This window comes from Vicugna pacos, chromosome 18 (genome assembly GCF_048564905.1).
Source record: "Vicugna pacos chromosome 18, VicPac4, whole genome shotgun sequence".
Lineage (NCBI taxonomy): Eukaryota > Metazoa > Chordata > Mammalia > Artiodactyla > Camelidae > Vicugna > Vicugna pacos.
Window position 1 is genome coordinate 39,494,461 of NC_133004.1, and position 22,828 is coordinate 39,517,288.

General features: G+C 58.2%; 2 protein-coding genes across 7 annotated transcripts in view; one reads left to right on the top strand and one right to left on the bottom strand.

Moving 5' to 3' along the window:
* POR (cytochrome p450 oxidoreductase) overlaps positions 1-16,052 on the top strand; it is a 52,676-nt gene extending 36,624 nt beyond the window's left edge. For all 4 annotated transcript variants that reach the window (XM_015236975.3, XM_015236974.3, XM_072943126.1 and 1 more), the window contains 14 exons: positions 4,656-4,704; positions 7,318-7,446; positions 8,985-9,134; positions 9,599-9,723; positions 10,157-10,246; positions 10,645-10,743; positions 11,796-11,912; positions 12,012-12,130; positions 14,003-14,184; positions 14,331-14,480; positions 14,821-15,091; positions 15,166-15,311; positions 15,390-15,475; positions 15,582-16,052. In XM_015236975.3, coding sequence (XP_015092461.1) covers positions 4,656-4,704; positions 7,318-7,446; positions 8,985-9,134; positions 9,599-9,723; positions 10,157-10,246; positions 10,645-10,743; positions 11,796-11,912; positions 12,012-12,130; positions 14,003-14,184; positions 14,331-14,480; positions 14,821-15,091; positions 15,166-15,311; positions 15,390-15,475; positions 15,582-15,726 — 1,858 coding nt within the window. In that variant the 3' untranslated portion in view covers positions 15,727-16,052. The remainder of the gene's footprint in view (positions 1-4,655; positions 4,705-7,317; positions 7,447-8,984; positions 9,135-9,598; positions 9,724-10,156; positions 10,247-10,644; positions 10,744-11,795; positions 11,913-12,011; positions 12,131-14,002; positions 14,185-14,330; positions 14,481-14,820; positions 15,092-15,165; positions 15,312-15,389; positions 15,476-15,581) is intronic.
* A 160-nt stretch (positions 16,053-16,212) lies between these two features.
* On the bottom strand, positions 16,213-22,521 carry TMEM120A (transmembrane protein 120A). 3 transcript variants are annotated; one of them, XM_072943129.1, is made up of 12 exons: positions 22,308-22,521; positions 20,459-20,653; positions 20,188-20,357; positions 18,114-18,173; positions 17,812-17,907; positions 17,646-17,735; positions 17,345-17,410; positions 17,185-17,246; positions 16,989-17,081; positions 16,803-16,867; positions 16,637-16,705; positions 16,213-16,562 (listed from the first exon to the last, which is right to left on the bottom strand). In XM_072943129.1, the coding sequence occupies exons 1-12, from the start codon at positions 22,386-22,388 to the stop codon at positions 16,449-16,451; spliced, it is 1,161 nt and encodes a 386-aa protein (XP_072799230.1). In that variant the 5' UTR covers positions 22,389-22,521; the 3' UTR covers positions 16,213-16,448. The 3 variants fall into 3 exon arrangements, with proteins under 3 accessions (XP_072799230.1, XP_006201452.1, XP_072799229.1); XM_006201390.3 differs by having other exon boundaries at positions 20,188-20,304; positions 20,535-20,653; positions 22,308-22,520; XM_072943128.1 differs by lacking the exon at positions 22,308-22,521 and adding an exon at positions 21,573-22,082.
* Positions 22,522-22,828: the final 307 nt, after the last annotated feature.

Here is a 22,828-nt window from a genome sequence, read left to right on the forward strand (position 1 = left end):
CTCCCTCCATCCTGGCGACTCCCTCGCGGCATTTGTATTGAAGAACCCAGATCACTTGTTTCCTGGAGTTTCCCACAGTCTGGAGTCTGCTGACTGCATCCCACTGGGGGTTGCTTCTGAAAAGCCACAAAAGAGCTTATTTTCCTAAGTGACCTTTGACTGGCGGCTAGTTCTCAACAGAAAGGCCAGGAAAGCCAGGCGTCAAGGCTGCCGACACCGGCTCTGTCTGCCTTTATCTCCCGAGCACCAGCAGATGGAGAGTGAGCTGTTCTTTCCACACCCAGTTCAGGGCCACTCTTTATAGAGAGAGGGTCCTTGCCTCTGCCAAGCATGAAAATAGAAATACAGATGAGTTTTTACAAAAAGAACAGCATGAGGAAAGGCCCCTGTGGACATGGAGGGTGGACAGCACCCAAAGCCTCCCCCATGGGTAGAAAGGGCGAGGAGGTGGGCTCAGGGCATCCACGTTGCTCCCCCAAGCCCAAGTCTGGGTTTTCCACTGCCACTTGGCCACCGAGGCGCCTCTCCTGTCTATGACTTGGGGTAGTTTTGCCATTCCAGCCAGTGCTCAAAACCTCAGATGTGACCTGTCTGGGAAGGCCATGAAAGTCTAATGTCATTGGGCCTCCTGACCTTGCTGGCGTCACCGGGGCTCTTGGTGCTGGTGGCTGCGTCTCTTTGGGTCAGGCACCAGGGCGCGGGGACACACGGCATCTGTGGGGGCTCATGTGCAGTTGGGGGATGTGAGCATGGTGCAGTGGGTGATGCTGGAACAGCCCAGGGCAGTGAGAGTGCAGAGGAAGGGCACCCCTCCACTGGGGGGCATGTCAGGATTGGGGTCCCTGAGCTGAGTCTGAGAAGCTGAGTAGGAAGCTGGGAAAGGGTTGTATGTGCAGAAGCCCGGGGGAGGACTGGCAGGCCAGCTGTCTCAGGAAGCCGTGTCCTCCCTGCCTTCTGTCCGTGGAGAGAGCTGCTGGTTTTGGTTTAAGCTCCAGCAAACCACTTCGCTTTCACCAGAGACAGTTTTTTACAGACCATTAGCTCTTTGCGCCACGGCTCAGGGACAGCCCTGCCCATGGTGAAGTCTGCCCTGGTTCAGCCAGCCTGCCCCTGCTCTGCCACCATTGAGTACCGGGCCTCAGCTCTTCTCCCCTCTCCTGTCATGGGTGCCTGCTGTTCCTGGGACTGGACAACTTGTCGCCATACACTAGGCTCTGGGAGGGAGCCATTCAAAAGCAGCTGCCCCGTGCGTCACCACAGGCAGGGGAAGGTCCCAAAAGAAATCAGTTCCGCTGTGCAGAAAATTAAATTTGAGTTGCACTTTTCAGAAACCCTTCTGAGTGTTGCCTGGGACTAGACACAAAATGAATCACACTGGGATATCGTGGTTCATCTCTGTCCAAGTGACTCAGTGCTTTTGTCCATCCTACGTCTTGGCTCCGCCACCCGGCGGGCTGCAGTTAACTTTTGCAGCCAGAACCAGAGACACTCCTGCTCCCAGTCTGGGGCTGGAGAGCCCTAATTGGAACATTTTGTACTGTATTCCGGAGCCACATGGTCTCTGGGCTCAGCCTGGGCCGGCTACGGCCTCTTCTGATGGGCTGTTTGTAGTTGGGTGCCTTTGAAGGGGGGCTCCCTACCTGGAAACGTCTCAGAGGCCAGCGTGGTGTCCACCTTGCCGGGCGTTCCCTGCACTGCGTGGTGGGAGGCTGAGATGTGCCGGTTTCACAGCACACTCTGCTCCTAGGTGCCTGGGCCCAGTGTCTTAGGCTCTGTTGCCCACAGTTCTTTTGTAGGGAGGAAGATGGGGACCAGATCTAATTTAATGTGATTCTGAGGTGCCCGGGCAGCGAGATGGATGTGCTTCCTTTATGGAGAAGGGGCCCTGCCCTAGGAACCTGCACCACTGCCTTGCAGTGTCTGGAAGAGCTTTGTTCAGCCCACACGACTTCCTCTTTTTTTCTTTTTCCTTCATGGGAAGGGGGAGGATGTGGGGAGAAAGGGCTCTGATATAAACAGTTACCAAGGAGACCCGAGCAGGGTTGGGAAGGTTTTCTCCCTCCCTCGGTCCATATAGAAGGAGGAGGGGTGTGTGCCGAGACACAGGGGCTCACGGGAGGTTTCAGCCTTGAGTCCCGGTTCCTCCCTGCCGGAGCCGCCAGATGCGGCAGCGTTCCCAGTCTCGCGGGGACAGGCGGGCAGGGGCTCGGCAGGGCTTCGGAGAGGACGGGGGGGGGGGTGGTCCAGGAGGATGTTCAGAGTCCTTGGGCCAGTCTGCCCGCCCCGCCAGCACTGGTAGAAGATGGACAGGGCCCGACCTCTGAGATGCTGGCTCCCAGCCTGCTTCCAGGGGAGAGCAGCAACCTGCCTTTTCCCTCACGTCCCAGAGTTGGGAGTCAGAAAGCATGGGGTGCAAGTACTCATCTCCACAGGACGAGCCCACCCTGACGAGGTCAGTTCTAGACAGTGTCCAGGCAGACAGTGTGGATGCCTGCAGGCACCCCTGCTGGGGTATGGATGGAACTTGTTCCTGGGCAGGGCCGCCAGGAGGCACGAAGAGGGCGCTGTATAGAGTTGACTGGCAGACTCGGGTCCCTGGGTGGAAGGGGCACTCTTTGGGGCACGGGCACCCTGGCCCCTTCAGTCCTGGCTTGCAGGCTGCGTTTGCAGGAAGGGTTTAGACTGGAAACCAGGAAGGCCCCAGCCACCCACTCCTCCGCCTGTGGAAGTTCAGGTTCTGAGTGCAATCCGAGCATGCAGCATCAGTTGTGGGGGACGGGGGCGTGTAAAGCCAGCCAAGGGCACCCAGGTGGGCAGGACCATCCTGCCGCTGCCTAGCAGGCCAGGTGTAGCCAGTGGGAATGTGCAGAGCCTGCCCTGAGCCGGGCAGTGGCTAGAGGCACGGACGAGGGCTTCCCAGTCTCCTTGGGTTTCCCTTTTCCCCTTGTGGGTCTGCAGGAGTGACCCCCTTCCCCAGCGGCTGGAGCTAGTGATGAGACCAGTGCCAGCCTTCAGAAGTGCTCATCCTTCTTGGGAGCATCCTTCCCTGGGCGGCAGGGGCCCTAGCACATCTCGCCTGCCCTCTGACTCCCCCAGCCAGACCTGTGTGGAGGGCTCCCCTCTCTGCTCCCTCACTGCCAGCTGGAGCATCTGCCCCATGCAGTTGCATGGGGGGCACCCATGCCCTCCTTCCCAGAGCTCAGCCCCCACAAGCTGCATGGGCCTCATCCGGGAGCCCCTCAGCACCCCTGCCTCTGGCTTTCCCTCCTGGGAGCCATTTTCCATCTCTGAAAATAGACCCTAGCTCTTCCAAGAGGCTTTCTCTGGTTTCTTTGGCCACAGTCCCTGCACCCTCGGAAGGCCCAAGACATAGTATCTGCTCCAGTGTTTGGTCTTCACACGGCCCACCTTGTGCCCCTGGGTGGCTTTGAAATCACAGAGCGACCCAAACAGCTTTCTTCATCCAGAGAACACCCCTTTTATCCCCAAGAGTTATCCAGGCTCCAGGCACTGTGCATGGCACCAGGGCGACTGCAGGAGCCAAGATGCAGTTTCCAGCGAAGGAACCCAAGGCTTGAGAGGCCCAGCTTATCCGGTCACAAGCCTGTTTGGTGGCAGAATCCGAGTCTCTGCCCCTGATGTGTGGCCCCTCCCCTTCCTCCTGGACTCTGTGTTTCCCCGGACTTGTGATTGGCCCCTGGGAGGTCCAGGCCGCCTCATTTAGTCTCATGCCCTTGGCATTGGCGGCGCCTACCCCACCCAGGCTGGTACACATCACCTGGAGATGCAGGGAAGGCAGCTGGCCACTCGCTTCGCGGTGGGGGTGCCGCTGGTCCCTTCGCGAGGCCTCCAATCCACCTTCCTCAGATGTAGCGTCTATGGAAACCTCTGTCCTTTGAGAAAGATGAGCTTTCCACAGATGTCAGACCCTCTCAGGTGGGTAGGGAGGCTCCAAAAGCCTTCTCCGGCCACCTTGGCCAGCCTACGAGAGGTGGAAAGGGGGCGGGCGTGCCGGGCGGTGGTGCTGCTCTCTGGAGAGCAGGAGTAAATGTGGCCTGACGGAACGGGGCGGGGGGCGGGGGTGTTAGGAATCCCAGGAGCCTAGCAGGGGAGCGGGGGTCTGTGGGGTGAGAATGCTCTGGGCAGAGGTGATGGGTTGACAGAATTCTGAGAACCGTCATGGAGGGATGGTGTGTGGATGGGCGTAGCTGGGGAGGCTGGAAACAGGTTCTGAAGGGACTTGTGTTCCCTGTTCTGTGGGTCATGGAAGCTATCGAAGGGTTGAGAGTGGAGCAGGGCAGTGGCATGGTCCGGATCTTACCTGGGAGACTCGGTTCCTGTGAGGTGGTGACTGGAGGAGAGACAGGCTGTGGGGACCATGGCTGTGGACGGTAGGGGACGGGGGCGTGAACGTGACCCTTCTTTGTTCTCGCGCTCTCCGTATCCGGGGGGGGGGGGTAGGCCCTGGCCCTGCGAGGTGCTGGATTTGGAGTTACCGCTGAGGACACAGGAGGCCTCAGAGCCTGGGTCCTGCGTCTTCCAGCCCCGGCACTGGGCCAGAGGCAGCTGCTGGCGTGGTCCCCGGGGAATGGGGCCAGGAACACCCCTGGTGCCCCACGTGCCTCCCGTGCCCATCAGACACTTTTGTTTTGCAGGACCTCCTCTGTCAAAGACAGCAGCTTCGTGGAAAAGATGAAGAAGACGGTGAGGTTTCTTTCTGTCTCTGTGCTCTTCCCAGGGAGTCTTGGCCCTGGTGGGCATGCGGGGGCATCTGGCAGGAGGCCAGCCCCGTGGACAGGAGGGGGCAGTGGGAACCTGGCCCCGCTCCCCTCATGGGTGCATTCTCCTCCCACCAAAGCCTCGATGCTGCTCTGCTGTGAGTGGGACAGTTTACTCTGCTTTTTAAATATTTACTTCTTGAACAAGCGTAAGAACAGACTTCCCCTCTAACTCAGACGCCGCCCCGTCTCCTCCCCGACCCCAGCTCAGGCTCTGTCCCCTGGCAGGTGTAAACCTCACATATCTGCGCTCACAGCACAGCTACAATTTTATCTGTTTGGTTTTGTTTATTTAAGTATTGAATTTCATGACAAGGTACTTCATTCATGTGGTTAAAATTTAAAACATAAACTATTCAGTGGAAAGCTTCTCCTTCCCCTGCTCCTCATCACTGTTCTTAGTATTTTATAGATCCTTCCAGAGCTCCTTTATACACATGTAATAAAAAACAAACATAGATTTTTATTTTACACTTTTTTAAACACGAAAGGTGGCTTATTATATACACTGTTATAGACCTTAGTTTTTTTTTTCACTTACTATGTCTTGGATACCCTTTCACAGCAGTTCAAAGACACCTCCCCCATTCTTTGTATATATATATATATATTTTTTTTTTATTGAAGTATAGTCAGTTTACAATGTTGTGTCAATTTCTGGTGTACAGCATAATGCTTCAGTCATATGTGAACATACATATATATTCGTTTTCAAATTTTTTTCCACCATAAGTTATGAAATATTGAATATAGTTCCCTGTGCAATATAGTATAAACTTGTTGTTTATTTTATATAGTATATTAATTAGTATCTGCAAATCTTGAACTCTCCATTTATTCCTCCCCATTCTTTGTTATAGTTGCATGATTCCATGTGTGGCCACAAGTACTGACTTTAACACTGTCTTGTTGACAGGCACTTAGAGTATTTCTAATCTTTAGCTCTCATGAACGAGGCTGCTGTGACTATCCAGATCAGTTTGCACATTTGCAAATACAGTAAAATCCCAGAAGTGGAATTGTTGGATCAAAAGGAGTATGCATTTGTGATAGAAGTTGCCAAATTGCACCCCAATAGGGGTCACCCCAGGGCACTGTCACTAGCAGTGTGTGAGGAAACCTGTTCCCCACAGCCTTGCCAACAGTTTTTAGCAAAGGCTGGGATTTTGCCAGTTTTCTAGATTAGAAAAAATGCTCTCTCTGTGTAGTTCTAATCTGCATTTTTCTTATGAATGAGTTTAAGCAAATTTTCATGTAACAATGGCATTTTTTTAAATCAATTCGTTGTTCAAATCTTTTGCTGTTTTTTTCTGTTGGGATTGATCTCTCTTAGGGACCCCTTAAAATTACTCAAAGATTAACCCCTTGTCTGTGATGTGAGTTAAAATTATTTTTCTCAGTTACTAGTTTGTGTATAATTCAGCTTACTTTGTGTGTGTGTGTGTGTTTGGTTTTGTCGTGTAAAACTTCCCTAGTCCATTTTACTATTCCTATGATTTCTGGACCATCAATAGTTAGCTACTGTTTTATATCCTGTTTTGCTCCCTTAACCTGATTTCATAAGCATTTTCTTCTTTATTAAGTAGTTTCTATAGTGATTATTATAAAATTCTTTTTAAATGATTTTAAAATGATTTGTAGAAAATCCAGAAAATGTAAAAGCTGTGAGAACGCTTAACAGCAATTGTAAGTCCTACATTTTATGTGTCATTTGTACCTATCAGTTAGGGCTCGGTGTAAAACCAGAGACCCCCCTATGCATTTTGGACACTGGAAAGGCTGCTGCAGAGAAACCTCCTATCTATAAAGGGACTGGAAGGCAGCCTGTGCCTCGCTTGCACCTCTCAGATCTACAAAAGCACGTTCAGTTGCCTGGACCTAATTTGCTGCATCCCTGGCTGCAAGGAGCCCAGGGAATAGAGCTCGGGCTTTTCCAGAGCTGCAGCAGAGGGCTCTGTAGGAGGAGGGGAGGGTGAAGAGCCTCCCAGCCAGTCCATGCGGTACCTCTCCCTGTTCTCTGGGTTTGTATAAAGCATATGTATTCGTTGTCTAAACACCCAGAGAAACTCACCCATAATCCCCCATTTGGAGATTCTTGGTATATTTCTTGCCCATCTTTTCCTTTATACAAATACATGCACAAACAAAATACACGCGTATACATATGTGTGGAGGTATATGACAAAACTGAACTATGCTATACATAGTCTTTGGTCACCTTCTTTTTTCACTGAACATTATTTCTGCTTTTTTCACATGTCACTTAAAAATCTGTCCAAAGCGTGATTTTGAGCAGCTTGTGTGCGTAGGATTTATCTTGACGGCTCCGACTGGAGTCAACTGGGTGGCCTCTGACCCCGTCCGCTGCAGTGGCTGTGGCAGTGAGATGCTAGTCCCAGAGTGACTTAGAAAGGACGTAAAGCAGGAAGGAAAGAAGGTGCCCTTGAGGGGCCCACCTACCCCTGTGGTCCCCTGGAGTCTCCAGTGACACCTGTGGCTCTTGGCCCCTTCCTGACCCCGTGTGTCTGGCCGTCCCTAGGGCAGGAACATCATCGTGTTCTACGGCTCCCAGACGGGGACCGCCGAGGAGTTTGCCAACCGCTTGTCCAAGGACGCCCACCGCTACGGGATGCGGGGCATGGCTGCGGACCCTGAGGAGTATGACTTGGTGAGCCCCTTCCTCCCCAACAGTGCTGTTCCAGAGCATTAAGGAAGTCATGTCTGGATCATGGAGACACTTAAAGGGCTGAGTTTTCCCAAGGGACAGACAGGAGTGGGTGTCTCTTGTCATTTGTTCCAGTAGCCAGGTGGCCCCGGTTTTAAGGACATTAAGAACACCTGGCCCAGGTGTGCACGTGTGCTCCCAGCACTGCTCGCACTGTGGGCATTACAAGTGCTGGGCAGGTGCAAGCAGAAGGGACTGGGGCACCTGGTGGATTAGGTGCGGCTTAAAAAATGAAACGGTCTCAGCAGGTCAGGAGAGAAACTGTTCCCATTCCCCAAACTGCAGTGACACAGGAGCTGGATTGAGGAGTCGGGGGAATCTGGGCTCTAAGCCCGCTCTGCCCTTACTGCCCGTGACCCTGGGCGAGCCTCCCACTGAGAGCCTTCCTTGCCTCGTCCACAGATGAGGGACGAGGGAGTTGAACAGGCCATCCCTGGGAACCCTTCAGCTGGGCTTTGAAATGAGGCTGTAAACTCATGTGTCCGGGCCTGGAAAGGGGCCAGGAGAGCCTGAGAATTGGGGGAAAGGCCCCCATTTGGAGCTGCAGGAGCCCTCCCTCCTCCTGTCAGCCATCCTCCACACGTGGCTCCTTTGAGCCACACAGGACTGTCTGCAGTGTCAGTCCCCAGTTCCCCACCCACCTGACCCAGCCTGGCTCTGAGGGCCGTGGGGGTGGGAGGTAGGCTCACCTTGCTCACTCTCCTCCTGGCATTGGCTCCTTCGTCCTAACCTTTGCCGGTTATGGCTCTCCAAAGTGCAAGAACCTTCCAGCAGTCTGCTTGCCGGTTTCTGGGGCAGCCAGGCCAGCGGCCCCAAGTGCAGGCAGTGGACAGGAAGGGGGAGTGATCCTTACGCAAGCAGGAGGGGCGAGGCTGGTGGAGAGCATGTGGTTCTGGGAAGATGCCCCCAGGAAATTGCCCTCCTGCTTGTCCCTTGCTGAGGTCATTGTCAGTCATCACACAGGCTGTTGCTACTCCAACAACATGACAAATGAACTTTCCCTTAGAACCACTCTCTCCTGAGTGCCAGCTTCTTCCCGCGTGTGCCACTCCATCTCTCAAACCAAACCACCCCCACCTACTCCCCTGCCTTTGGCCTTGGGGATGGGCACCACTACCCATCCATCTTTGGCCCTGGGTCTCGAGTTGGCAGACAGTTGCTTAGGAGTTCGTGCGAGCCTAGGTCCTCCTGTGCCCCAGGTTCCTTGTGGGACCGTCAGGTTCTCCCGCCGTGGCCCAGGGCTGATGCCCAGGGAACTGTGTTCCAAAGGCCAGCTCATGGCCCGGAACCCAGCCTGCTTCTGCCTGTCAGTACCCCACACACTCACCTGTGCTCTTCTGGACCTGCTGTTGCCTTTGCTCTTGAAACGCACTCCATCCACTCGAACCCTGGACTTGCCGGTCTGCACCCGTATTGGGAGCACAGACCCAAAGCAGACCCAGTCATGATCGCTGGGCTGGGCCCTGACCTTGTCCCTCCAGGCCGACCTCAGCAGCCTTCCGGAGATCGAGAATGCCCTGGCAGTGTTCTGCATGGCCACCTACGGTGAGGGGGACCCCACTGACAATGCCCAGGACTTCTACGACTGGCTCCAGGAGACGGACGTGGACCTCTCTGGAGTCAAGTATGCGGTGAGTCGCCCGGTGGCCTGTGGTGGCCTCTGGAACCCCACGTCTGAGAGGGAGTCCTCCAGTCCCCACTTCATTGTGATCAGCCGGCGTGGGTCGCGGTGCTGGGATGGGGCCTTCGATCTAAGGGCCTTGGCAGGCAGCTCGTGGCAGGGAACCCGGGAAGGCTGCTCACAGGACAGCCCTCTCTTCCGCCCGGGCCTGGCACTAAGGACTTCTCCTCCTGTGTCCCCGCCTCAGTCTGCTCCGGGGGCATTTGCTGCTGGAGGCTGAAGGCAAGAAAGGAGGGGTGGGCTGACAAAGATCAGCCAGGCGAGGAGAGTGGTGGGGTGAGCGCCCTGCTACCTCCAGGGTCGAGGCCGAGGTGGCTGTGGAGGGGCCTGGGCTGCTGGTCACTGAAACAGAGCCACCAGCGGGTGCGAGGTGTCTAGCAGGTTCCGCTGACCACAGACCTCTCATCCACACAGGTGTTTGGCCTTGGGAACAAGACCTACGAGCACTTCAATGCCATGGGCAAGTATGTGGACAAGCGGCTGGAGCAGCTTGGAGCGCAGCGGATCTATGAGCTGGGGCTGGGTGACGACGATGGGAAGTGAGTGCCCCCCCACGAGCCCCACCCCGGCACCCCCACTCCAGCTGTCATGTGTCAGGAGCCAGATTCAGACTGGCTGGGGTACAGGAGAGGAGGGCAGAGACACAGGGTCAGCGCAACTCCAAGGCCTGCCTCAGCACAAGGGAGGTTGACCCCTTTGCTTAGTCACACACCCCCCACCCACGGCTTCCCCAGCTCAGATAGGAGCCGCCTGTGGTTCCTGCAGACCCTCTGGATGCTTCCTGATGCCCTGGGTTACAACACTGGGTGGGCTGATGTGAAATGAACCCTCAAGCTTGGGGAACAGGGGCCAGAGTCTGAGCTGCCTCGCAGCCCCATCGGACGCCCAGGCTGTTGGGGAGCCAGCCCCACTTGGGGTCTTACTTCCACGATTGGGCTTCCTGGGGCCTGGCTCATCCCCTCTCTTCCCCAGCTTGGAAGAGGATTTCATCACATGGCGAGAGCAGTTCTGGCCGGCCGTGTGCGAGCACTTTGGGGTGGAAGCTACTGGAGAGGAGTCCAGGTGAGGGTGTGCTACAGGTGGGCGGGGCTGTAGCTGATGCTTTCCGCAGTGGAGGCTGGCCTGGTGGGTGCAGTGGGGCCGGGGCCAGAGGAGGCTCCATCAGGGTATGGGAGAGGCCCAGGCCCACGTCTTCCTCACCTTCTCACAGCAGCGCCTCAGGCCTGGCGACCCCAGGCTCCTCAGCCCTCTCTGCACTGTGTCGGCCCCTCCCCTACCTCCCATGCTCACGCATGTCCTTCCTTATAGGTCATATCTGGCCATGCACACCTCCCCTCATGACACATCCTGTCTCCTCACAGTCTCACTCCCTCCTGTCTTGGGACCCCCCTCACCTCACCCCCGGAGCCTCCTGGCCCCCTTCCCAGCCCCTGGCCTTATCCTGGGTCTCCCCTTTACAGCATTCGCCAGTATGAGCTTGTAGTCCACCCAGACATAGAAGCAGCCAAGGTGTATGTGGGTGAGATGGGCCGTCTGAAGAGCTACGAGAACCAGAAACCGTGAGTAGAATGTGGCTGGGGGCCAGGCTGTCTCAGATGCCCAGGATGGCAGACAGCTGGCCATCCTGTGTGTCCCCGCAGGGCCTTTCCTTTCAGACCTCATCCCATGGGGCTTCCTTATCCCTACCCTCATCCAGGAGTGATCGTGGGTGGGCGCACCCACATCTCCATCTGCACCTCACAGGAGGGCATGAGGCCCAGAGCAGGGAGAGACAGGAGGCTGCTCCAAGCCCAGGGCCCTGGGGACCCGTCTGCTCCTGGTGGTCTCTCAGTCCAGGGTGCAGCCTTGGGGAGACTGGCACTTGCTCAGTTTGTACTTAATTTGCTCTGACATCTTTCCCTGTAAATACCCTGGGTGGGGGATGCCCACCAGTCCCCGGACCAGAACATAGAGAGTTCAGCTCTGGGTCTAGGCTGAACTTTGGCAAAAGGGCTCACTTCCTTAAAATCTGCCTCAATATATGAACTTTTTGTCCAAAAACATTGTGTTCATCTTTTGGGCCCCTGATGTGCCCCTGAGCGTCACCCAGATGCCTGCAGGTGCCTTGAAACACCGGCATTTGAGACCAGCGGCCCCCCTGTTGGCAGCCCTGCTGTAACCGTTGTAGGAAAGCTGGACATTTCAGTGACTTCACAGGGTGGAAGTTTCTCTCCTGTTCATGTACAGGCCAGGGCGTGTGGTGGGAGGGAGCTTTGCCCCACAGTCACTCAGGACCCAGGCACATTCCGTCTTGGGGAGCCACCTTCGAGGGCCTGGTCCTCCTGGTGCTCAGCCCCCACAGTGGGTACAGAGTGTGGAGGGTCCCCCAGGTGTTTAGGAACCAGCCTCAGTTTCCATGTCTGTAAATAGGGACACTGATAACGTAGCTCTGCCACCTTGATGGGTGCTGGGAGCATTTCCTGGGATTGGGCTGGAGAACCCTTTACCTAATTGGAGAGGTTTCCTTGGGGCCTTTGAGGTTCCCCATGTTCTATGTGGCCAGAAGGGTCCCTGGGGACAGGGAGATCAGACTGAAGACCTGGCCAGTCACTGAGCTGCCCTCTCTACCCAGCCCCTTTGATGCCAAGAACCCATTCTTGGCTGTCGTCACCACCAATCGGAAGCTGAACCAGGGAACTGAGCGACACCTCATGCACCTGGAATTAGACATCTCAGATTCCAAAATCAGGTACCAGCTCCACCACCCACTCCCCAAACCCAGCACTCAGGCCTCTTGTTCAGGTTCAGAGCCATCTTCCCCTCCTCCTAAGCCTCGCATCTCCCCCAGGTATGAATCTGGGGACCATGTGGCCGTTTACCCGGCCAACGACTCTGCCTTGGTCAGCCAGCTTGGTGAGATCCTAGGTGCCGACCTGGACGTCGTTATGTCCCTGAACAATCTCGACGGTGAGTCTTGGGACCAAGGCCTCCCTGCCTGCCGGGCGTGAGGCGGCTGGTGGGAGTGGGCCCCTTGGCCAGGCTCGCAGAGCTTCTGCTTGGGCTTAAAGCCTGGTGCCCTACAGGCCCTTACAGCCGAGACCCCAGAGTTACAGGTTCTGAAACAAACTCGGGGGGCAGGGGGCAAAAGCACCTGTAGGGTCTGGCACTGTCCCTTGAGAGGGATACTCCCTAGAGGTGGGGGTGCCTGGAGACAGAGCCAGCACTGGCTGCCCACCCAGCGTCACGTCCTGTGGGGAAGAGGGCCACAGCTGGCCACTGAAGGCTGCCTCCCAGCTCCAGGGCCTCCATCTCTTCACCTGTGAACTTGGGGATCAGTCAGTGATCCTAATAGTCCTTTGGGTCCGTTCAGGGTGCCTAGAGTGCAAGAGGCACTGACATGACGCAGGGTTGCCCAGGCCTCCCAGGGGCTGCCTGAGCCTCTCGCTCTGAACCCCTCGGCACCCTCCCTGTCCACCAACCTGGGGTCCAGCTGCAGCCCAGCTCCGCCAGGTCCTGTCCCACTCACTCTTGTCCTTGGTGCCCCGGCCCGGCTGCTGCTTCTCACCAGCTTTAGAGTCAGCTCGTAAGAGGAGCAACACAAAAGGGGGCTGATCGATACCAGAATTCACGGTGCCAAGCAGTGGATGTGCAGCAGTGCACTCGTGGGCCTGTCTTTCTCACTCTAGGGGGCGTGCCTTTTGTGCCATCAGAGGTGGGATGTTGCTGGGGCCAGCGGGGGTAGTTGGTGCTCACCCTCCCCACATGAGAATCTGAGCCCTCATGGGGAGCCCTTCACTGCCAAGAGCTGCTCTGAGAGAAGACTGTGGAGGCTCAGAAGTCAAGGCAGAAGTGGGGCTTTAGAAAAGGCACCCACACCTGCCCCTGTAGTGCGAGGCCTGAGCCCTGGTTCCTGGACCCGCAGAAGAGGGTGCTGGGGTGCTAGGAACACCTGTTCCTTGATGTGGGTGCTGGGTATGTGAGGAAGTTCAGTTTGCACATGTGACTTGTACACTGTATGTAGGTCATACTTCAGTAAGAAGCTCAAACTCCTCCCCAAAATAGATGCAAACCCCTGAAGTCCTGGGCCAGGCCCTCTCCTCTGCGTGTGTTCGGCACCCTCTTGAGGTTCTGCGGGGCTCATTTGTGCACAGGAATAAATGCCCCTGTAGTCATGCCTCTAAGAGGTGGACTTACTCCTGGGCCCAGTCCTGCTTGAGCCTGGTTGTGGGGAGGGGTCAGGAAAGCCGGCCTGTTGACTGTGGCAGCGGAAGGCTCCCGCAAGGGGTGGGGGGATTCCTGTGCCGGCAGCTGGACCTGAGTGTACAGGATGCTACCCCAAAACTTTGGCCTTTGGGTGTCCCATGCACCGACCTCCACTTGTGTCCAAGCATAAAAACTGACCTGGAGGTGGCCCTGCTGTGACAGCTGAAGGCTCAGTATTGGCACCTTATAGGAGCCCCTACTGTGGACCAGGCCCAGCCCACAGGCAGGCAGGACCCACTTGGGAAGTTCTGCCCGTGAAACCCTCTCACAGCAGCTCTTGGCAGGGCAAGGGCCCCCGCAGGGGCTCAGATTCTCCTGGATAAAGAGTGACTGCCAGGCCTCCCCCCCCCCCCCACCATCCCACCTGTGAGGAAGACTGTCAGGCCTACAGTTCGAGGCTGGCCGAAGGCCTTAGGCTTTGCCCCAAGCCCAAGAAAAGACGAGAAAAGCCTGGCCTTGCTTCCAGTGCCAGCTGGGCTGCCTGCTTCCTGAGGTTTCACCCACCCCCATCCCGTGATACACGGCCCATCTCAGCTGTGGCCGCTGACCCCAAGCCTGCCTGCCCTCTCCTTGCAGAGGAATCTAACAAGAAGCACCCGTTCCCATGCCCCACCTCCTACCGCACGGCCCTCACCTACTACCTGGATATCACCAACCCGCCACGCACCAATGTGCTCTATGAGCTGGCCCAGTACGCCTCGGAGCCCTCGGAGCAGGAGCAGCTGCGCAAGATGGCCTCCTCCTCGGGCGAGGGCAAGGTAGACCTGGCACCCAGAGTGCCACCGCCTCAGCCCTACACTGCAGTTCCCACCCGTCCCCCTGCTGCCTGGGCCCCGCCTCAGCCCTGTCCCCTGGACCCGGGGCCCCCTCACCCGTGCCCCACCTCCATCTCTGTCTTCTCCAGGAGCTGTACCTGAGCTGGGTGGTGGAGGCCCGGAGGCATATCCTGGCCATCCTGCAGGACTCCCCGTCCCTGCGGCCCCCCATCGACCACCTGTGTGAGCTGCTGCCTCGTCTCCAGGCCCGCTACTACTCCATCGCCTCGTCCTCCAAGGTGGGGGCTTCGGCCCGCCTGCTTATAGAAGACAGAGTGTTGGCTCCTCAGAGGTGTCAAGAGACCCTGGACCACTGCCCCTGCTCTGCCCAAGTGTCTGGGGCAGTGCGCTCAAGACTCCTGGGCTATGTATCCTGTTGGCTGGAATGTAAGACTGTAAACTGCTCTCCGGCCCCAGTGCCAAGAGCTGGTCAGGAAAGCTGCCTGAAAGGGGTCTTTGAGGAGGTTTGGGTGCTTTGAAGGGTTTGAAGAGGCCCTGAGCAGGGACCCCATGACAGGGTGGGTGGAAGGAGGGCAGGAGCCTCGGGCACACGGCCGCACTCACTCCTGTCCCCGCCAGGTCCACCCCAACTCCGTGCACATCTGTGCCGTGGCCGTGGAGTATGAAACCAAGTCTGGCCGCATCAACAAGGGCGTGGCCACCAGCTGGTTGCGGGCCAAGGAGCCAGCCGGGGAGAACGGCCGCCGGGCCCTGGTGCCCATGTTCGTGCGCAAGTCTCAGTTCCGCCTGCCCTTCAAGTCCACCACGCCTGTCATCATGGTGGGCCCCGGCACTGGGATCGCCCCCTTCATGGGCTTCATCCAAGAGCGGGCCTGGCTGCAGCAGCAGGGTGAGTGGTGGGGCCAGGGCCGGGCTGGGACGGGGGCAGGGGGCTCCAGGCTCACTCTAGCTGTGATGTCCCAGGCAAGGAGGTGGGGGAGACGCTGCTGTACTATGGCTGCCGCCGCTCTGACGAGGACTACCTGTACCGTGAGGAGCTGGCCAAGTTCCACAAGGATGGCGCCCTCACCCAGCTCAACGTGGCCTTCTCCCGGGAGCAGCCCCAGAAGGTGAGGCTGCGAGCAGGCCGCCTGGGGTGCAGGGGGTGGTGTGATTGGCCCTCCTCACAGGCGCCCCTGGTCCCCCAGGTCTATGTGCAGCACTTACTGAAGAGGGACAAGGAGCATCTGTGGAAGCTGATCCATGACGGGGGTGCCCACATCTACGTCTGCGGGTGAGTGAGGGCAGAGGCTGGGGTTCGGCCTGCCTGCGTGTGCGTGTGTGTGTGTGGAGGGGGGGGCCTTGTTTGGCCCCCAGTGCCACCTCCTTCCTGCCCCCAGGGATGCTCGGAACATGGCGAGGGACGTGCAAAACACCTTCTATGACATTGTGGCCGAGCAGGGGGCCATGGAGCACACCCAGGCCGTGGACTATGTCAAGAAGCTGATGACCAAGGGCCGCTACTCCCTGGACGTTTGGAGTTAGGGGTTGCCTGGCTCCGCCCTGCCCCTCACACCCTACAGACTTGCTTCCCCATGTAATCACTTTCCTTATTCCCTTCTGCCAGTCTCTGTCCCAGGAGGCAGGCCCTGCTCCAGGCCTGAGATGTGCCCTCCGGACCCGCCAGCCCCAGGCTGCGTGGCCAAGGGTGCCTGGGCTGGTGCTTTGGGAACACTTCAGACCTCTGGGGGCCAAAAAGAAGGGGCTCCTCCTCTCAGCTGAGTGGGGTCTCGCCCCTCCACATGATTTTCAATGAGTGTAAATAATTTTAAATAACTTCTGGCCCTTAGAATAAAGTTCTGCTTTCTGTATTTGCCTGGCATTGCTTACACAGATCTAGGGGCCTCCACGTGAGCGTCCTTAACTCAGACCCCGGAGAGACCAGCAGCACAGGAGCCCCAAGACCCAGTACTGTGGCAGCACAGAGCCCGTGCCCCTGCCGTACCTGCAGGAGAACATACACTGAGCCACTCCGAGCCTCTCGTCCTTTATTGAGGCCGCTGGCCCCCAGCTCCCCGCAGGGCAGGGACAGGCCCAGGTCTGCATCACCTTCAGGGCCCACAGAGCCCACAAAACCCAGGGGAGAGCAGATGAGACCCTCTCAGACGAGGGGAGCCCTGACCCACTCAACACATGGGGCACCAAAGCCCCTTCCGGGCCAGGGGTGTGGTAGGGAGCTGTGCTGGCAGGCAGGGCGAGGTCCCGCCTCATTCTTTCTTGCTCCCATGCTGCTGGTTGTGGAGCTTCTGGTGTACAACCCGCAGGGTGGTAAAGAAATTACCGAGGAACAGGAGGAGGAAGGGGAAGCCGCACATGAGCACCTGGGGGAGGAAGCAGAGTTAGGACGGAAGCTGGGCCAGCCCTCCCCGCGTCCTCTCCAGGCGCCCTGGCTCACCTGCCACTCCTTGCACTCGGGGTCCCGGGCCAGGTTGAACAGTGTCAGCGCGTTAAAAAGCTGCCAGAACTGTGAGGGAGGGGCTTTTTACACAGTAGAACAGTCCCAGCTGTAACCAGGGCTGGGGATGGACAGCCAGGGGGACAGGGACACAGGTACAACTTACGTGTCCGAAGAAGAGGAAGGGCAGCAGGAAGGTGAGGCCCCGCCACATCCAGGACTGGAAGCCCTCTGCAGGGGCACAGCAGGGACAGAGACGGACCTGTCACTCAGACCCAGGTCAAGAGGAAAGGACGTCCCCTTCCAGCTCCCCCATCAAGAGTCCAGAGAAGCATGGCCACGCCCAACTCACCCACAGTGAGGTCCATGGTGTGCCGCTCGCCCAAGGCCCGCAGGCGGTACAGACAGCCGCTCTGGTAGTAATACTGGAGGAACTGCACAAAGCCTGGGGCCGAGGGAGCATCAGGACTGGGCTGGAGCCCCCGGTCCCTTCCCCACCCTCCCCAGGGGCCAGTCCGGAGCTGGGCGGGGACCTCTGAGACACTCACTCTGGTACATGGAGAAGGACAGGAACTGGTTCCGGAACTTCTGGTACATGAGGCCGTCTGGCCTAAGGCAGAGAGCAGAGAGAGGTGTGAGGGCTCGGGGACGCCATCTCTCCCTGCTCCGGCTCCGCTGAAGGCCCTGGGACCAAGCCAGCCTACTCACCATGTCAGCATGACTCCTGACAGGAACGTGGACACGTAATGATGGAAAACCCACCAGCCTTTGATCCTGCATCAGGAAGCCGCCATCACTCCTGTCCCCTCAGCCCCCAGAATCAGTGCTCAGGGACAGGAAGTGAGGCTGAAGTGGGAAGAAACCGGTACCCCAGCCAATTCCCGCTTCTCAGGGGCCATGGCAAACGCCCCACTCTAGGGCAGCTGCAGTGTGGGTCCCCCCACCACCCTAGGAGCCTGGGCCTGGGTCCCCACACCGTCCCAGGAGCCCGGGCCCGGCCCTCGCCCACCGGGAGCCGTTGTTGATGAGGATGCTCTCACGGATGGTCAGGGTGCAGTAATACCAGACCAGCAGGAAGTTGAAGGCAGCGTCTGTCACCCTGGGGAGGGGTACAGAGGGCTGGTGTCTGAGCCTGGCAAGGGCACAGCGTGCAGCGCTGTGCAGCAGACACCCACCTGGAATTGAGGAGGAAGCGGCAGGTGAAAGAGATGAGGATGAGGATGATGGTGAGGTAGAGCTTGAACTTCTCGTACTCGTCTTTGTAGGCAAACCTGGGGGTGTGGGACAAACACTGTGGGGCAGGCTGGGATGCTGGAGGGGGCCACCCACACCCCCAGACACATCACTGTGGGTGGCATGGGGCCCGCATGGGGGAGCAGCCCTGAACCCCAAGCTGAGCCAGGGAAGCTGGGGCACAGGGAAGGGACCTGGGGGGCCGGAGAGTAGGGTTGAGGCCCAGCCCCTGATGACAAATTACTTAGCCTGCTTGCTCAGGAGTGTCACGTTGACGTTGCCCAGAACCAGGCTCAGGTACAACCTAGGGGAGGGGGCACCAGGTGAGGAGAGGCTCTGAATGAGAGGGCAGCCAGAGGGCACAGAGCCCCACCCCGACCCGGCCTCCCCAAGGCCTCGGCTTAGAGGTCTGACCCCGCGGAACCTGCAGACTGACTCCATGGAAACAGTGATGCCCGGACTTCCTGCCTGCCTGCTCCCGAGTAAATCAACAGACCAGCCCTGCCTTGTCCACAACCGATCTCGCCACCTCAGGGGCTCAAGGGCAGCCCGGCTCTCCCACCACATGGCAGCAGGGCCCACACCTCAGATGGCCCCTGTAGGCCTGGGCAGTGACTCAACACCTACGTGCGCGATCACCGTCCAGCACCTGCCCTCCAGTTCCTGCCACCTCCAATGACCCGCGGCCCCCAAGTCCACTGCAACAACCCACACCCAACGACCACAGCACAACCTCCTGCCAACCCAGAAGGGCCTCCTCGGAAACCTGGTCATATTCTGACCCCTGAGTGCCCAGCCTCCCATCCAGAAGAACCTTCTCTCTCACTAGGCTCCAAGGCCCTCCTGACTCTGGTCTCCCTCCCTCCCTGAGCCAGCTGAGTCCCGAAGCCCTACTTAATGGCACGTCAACCACTTTCTGGCCAACCCCGTAACCACCAACCAGCTCCTTGCATGGCCATCACCCCCACCAGCTAAGCGCATCTTTCTTGGCCAGAGAAACTCCAAGAGGTGACAGAAGATCATAGTCATGAACTAAGCAGCTGCACCCATATGGGCTCCAGTTCACATTCAAGTCACATGGACAGGCTCAGAGTGGTTCCGGGGCCTGCCTGAGGCTGCAGAGAGATGACGGGGCACAGCGGGGACTCAGACCAGGCTGCCAGGCTGCCAGGCTGCCTCTCAGCATCGCCATGAGCTCCCTCTCCCACTCCCAGCGGTGGCCTTGTCCAACCGACTCCCATATCCTCCATCCCGTCCCTCTCTGGGCAGGTGACATCTCCCTGCCTGCCTCCTCATCCTCCCATCCCAAATGACAGGGACTTCCTTCCCATCTCCAGGGACTTCCCTCCACAGCTTCGTGCACCTCTTCTGGGTCTCCCTCGGCTGGCCCCACTCCTCGGCAGCTTGATACGCTCACATCTTCCCTATGTACAAAGTTACACATACATCCGAGCAAGAGCCAGCCCTCAACCCTCATGCCGAGTTCTAGTTACTAGTTTCTCCTTCCACTCACAGCCAGGCCTTCGAGGCATGGCCTAAACTTGGCTGTCTCCTCAGCATTTTGGTTATTATCCCCAATATCAACTTCCACCCCAACCCTCCTGTCAAGTGGTTCTCTCCAAGGTCACCCTGACTTCCAGGAGACATTTCCCCATCCATATTGCATTTGACTGCCTGCCCACCCACCCCCTGCCCCAGGCCAATCTAATCTGGGGCTACTGGCCACTGCTTCCTTCTTGGGACATGCTCTCTCCCAGTTGTCTTGCTGCCTGCCATCTCTGCTGGATTTTCTTCCCTAAGCCTAGGATTCTGCCCTCTCTCCTGCCGTCCCCCTCGGTGACTGCAGCTGACCTCAGTGCGTTATTTGACCTGTCACTCTCCCCTGCCCACTGAGCCAGGAAGCTCTGCAGGTCGGCTCCCCCTCTGGTATCATTGAAACCTCTCGCCTCCCACCCCAAGGTCTGGCCGGGACACCTGCTCTTTCCAGCTTCCCACGTCTGCCTGGCTTACTCCTCTTTATCCTTCATGACTCAGCTGAGGCATCACCTACTCCAACAGGCTTTTTGTGACCTCCCAAGCAGGTTAGGTGCCCCTCTCTGTGCTCCCCCCGTTCTCTGTACATGCCCCAAAAAACACCCATTGCAGTGAGCTGTTACTGTCACTCAGGCTGTCTCTAAGATAAGACTGTGCCTGACTGCTCAGCCCAAAGAGGGTCCAGGCAACATTTTCTGACTGAATGACCAAGCAGAGGAAGACCATGCTTCAGGCCTCTCTCCTAGGAGTGGCTGTGAACTGAGAGCTTGGGGAAGGAGTCTCACCCATTCTTCTTGGGCAAGTAGGCCTCCATATCAAAGAAGAGGCCTTGTCGCTCCTTGATTTGGTTCTCCAGCTCCTGTGCGGCCTCCTCGGCCTCTGACGGGAGGGAGGGTTTGCATCTGCAGTTGGGACCATAGAAGCCAGAATCAGAGCCATGTATCACACCTGACACCTGTGGGGCAGGAGAGCAAATGCAGCCCAGAGAGGGGAGAAGCCATGCCCAGGGACACCCGAGAGTCAGCTACTCCCTACCTCACCAGGTCAGACACCTACCCACAGTCCGAGGCCAGGGAGTATAGGGGGATGAGGAGGGATGGGGGGATGGGAGTATGGGGGTTTAGGTCCTAACTTCTTCAGGACAAGGGCCAGCTCCTGGAGCTGCTTCTTCTGCCGAGTGATGGAGCTGGTACAGTTGTTCTGCAGCTTGGTCAGCTCCTCCAGCTTCAGGCGGTACAGCCGGTGGGTCTCCTGGGGACCATGTAGGGGGAAGGCTCAGGCTGGTTAGGGGGCCCCTGAGCCAGAGCCTGCTGGGCAGGGGGCAGGGCAGACTCCCCCAGAGTTCCTTGGGAGGGTCTCAGCAGGAAAGGAAGCAGCCAGCTGTGCCAGCCCAGGGAACTCCCTGAGGTTACTCTCTCCAAGGCAGGCAAGGAGACAGGGTTCTTCCTGCAAGTCCAGAAGCCCCCACAGCACCCCTGTCCCAGAAACAGACTAGTTCTCTGAAGATTTTTAGTCTCAGTCCTTAGTTGTTCCCACCCCTCTCTGTTCTATCCTGAGTCTGGATTCTAGGCCCACAGGTCCACCTTCTGGACCAAGCAGGCAGCTTAAAGCCATCCCTGGTCCTCTCAGATCCTCCTGCCCATCCAGTCTGCAAATGCAGGGGGAGCTGGGTTTTCCAAGATGCCTGCTGCTCTGGCACTCCCAGCAACTTACCCCCAGGTAAAAGGTCATCAGCCCTTGGACCTCCTGCTACAAGACCATTCCTCTACCCTTCCCCTTGCACCTTTGGCCCAAGGCTTTCCAGAGCACTTTGCCCCGGTGGTAAGTATTGAGAAGGAACAGCCTGAAGACTGGGCAAGGGGCAGTGGGAGGAAGGTCAGGCAGAGACTGAGGCCGGAACAGTGGCACCCAGGTTAAGAGACTAGGTCTCCTCTGCTCAGGACTCTAGGGAGAGGCACTAATGGTGGCAGCTTGGCCAAGCCAGGGGGCAACCAGGCTTCAATGTGAACAGGGAAGGACTGGAACCAGTCCAAGGGAGGCAAAGGGCTGATCAAGTGTCCAGCTGGCATGGGCTCTACCTTGTCTGAGCCTTGTTTCTCATGCCTAGGAGGGGCCACCACACCCCTCAGAACCCAGCATATGCCACCTCAGCCTACCCCCAGCCACTAACCTCTACTTTCAGCATCTCCATAGAACAGCACAGTGGCCCATTCAAGTCAGATCTAGACAGTTCCTCCCCTGGCTTTCCACTGGTCTTAGAGAGACTCCAGTCCCAGCCAGGCCCATGAGGTCTCTTGGCAGGGTCTTGCCCACCCACTTCTCCCCTCATTCTCTGCAGCAGCCACGTGGTCCTGTCTGGGTAGGTGTTGTCCTTCACCCTGGATGAGCCTCACCCAACCAGGCAAGGGGCTTCACCTAAACACCACTTCCCCTGGCCTAGGCCGGGCTCCCCAGCCGCACTCAGCCCAGACAGCTCAGCCCGGGGGTGAGGAAGACGCTGCTAACAGCACTGGCCCGGCCGGCGCCCTCGGTATATCTGGTCAGTGACTGACTCAATACTGGCCCGGGTTTGCTCGGACTCTCCTGGGAGGAGACCGGGTTGGAGTCGCGCCTCTTTACGAGGCTCCCGAGGGAGGCCCGAGGTTCACCCGAGTCAGTGTGGTCACTCTGGGGTCGCGGCGGCCGCGCTAGTGAAACGTACAGCCGCCGGACATTCATTTGAGGCCAAGAGGAGGGTCCAGCCGGGAACACCAGGACCCTGGGCCTCGCTGCCCTCGGGAGCGACGCCAAGGTCCTCGACCGCTGACCCCGAGGTCCCCGCCGCTTGACCCGGGGCCATCCGACCTCTGACCCCAAGCCAGACAGACATGGCTCGGGACCAATAGGAGTCCGCATCAGGGCTCACCTGGATGCCGTGGAAGTCCTGCTGCAGCTCCTCCCAGTCCCGTAGGCAGTCGCCCAGCGGGCCTGGAGGAGGGGGATGCATTGCTGCCGGGCCGCGGGCCGGACGACCAGAGCCGAGGACAGCGCCGCAACCCCGGCGGGCCCGAGGCGCCTCCGCCTCCGCCGCCTCAGCCCCTGTCCGCTTCCGGGCTCGCGCCGCCACGACTACCAATGGGAAAAGGCCTGGAGCAGTGAGTGCTCTGGCCCCGCCCCCTGCCCGAGCCAGTCCGGACCAGGGGCGGGGCCTGGGCGGGGCCACGTGCGCTGAGGACCGCTCGCCGTGGGCGGTACGGGGCCCGGAGGGAGGAGGTGGCCCCTACCCTGGGCTCCAGGGGTCGTGCCAACCGCGTGGTGCAGCCAGCAGTGTCCTTGCCTGTCGTGCTGGGAGTAAACCAAGGCCCAGGGAGGGGACAACCTGCCTCACTTTCGTCCTTGAGAAGCTACACTTCTGCGAGGAGGATGATTCTGAGCCTCTTCTCTCAC

Coding starts and splice junctions, on each gene's coding strand:
- TMEM120A (XM_072943128.1), bottom strand. CDS start 21,731: ATGAGGGGAGAAGTGGGTGGGCAAGACCCTGCCAAGAGACCTCATGGG. Junction 20,358..20,458: donor TCCCTGGCCTCGGACTGTGG/GTAGGTGTCTGA, acceptor CCTGCCCCACAG/GTGTCAGGTGTGATACATGG. Junction 16,706..16,802: donor CCTTCCTCTTCTTCGGACAC/GTAAGTTGTACC, acceptor CCTCCCTCACAG/TTCTGGCAGCTTTTTAACGC.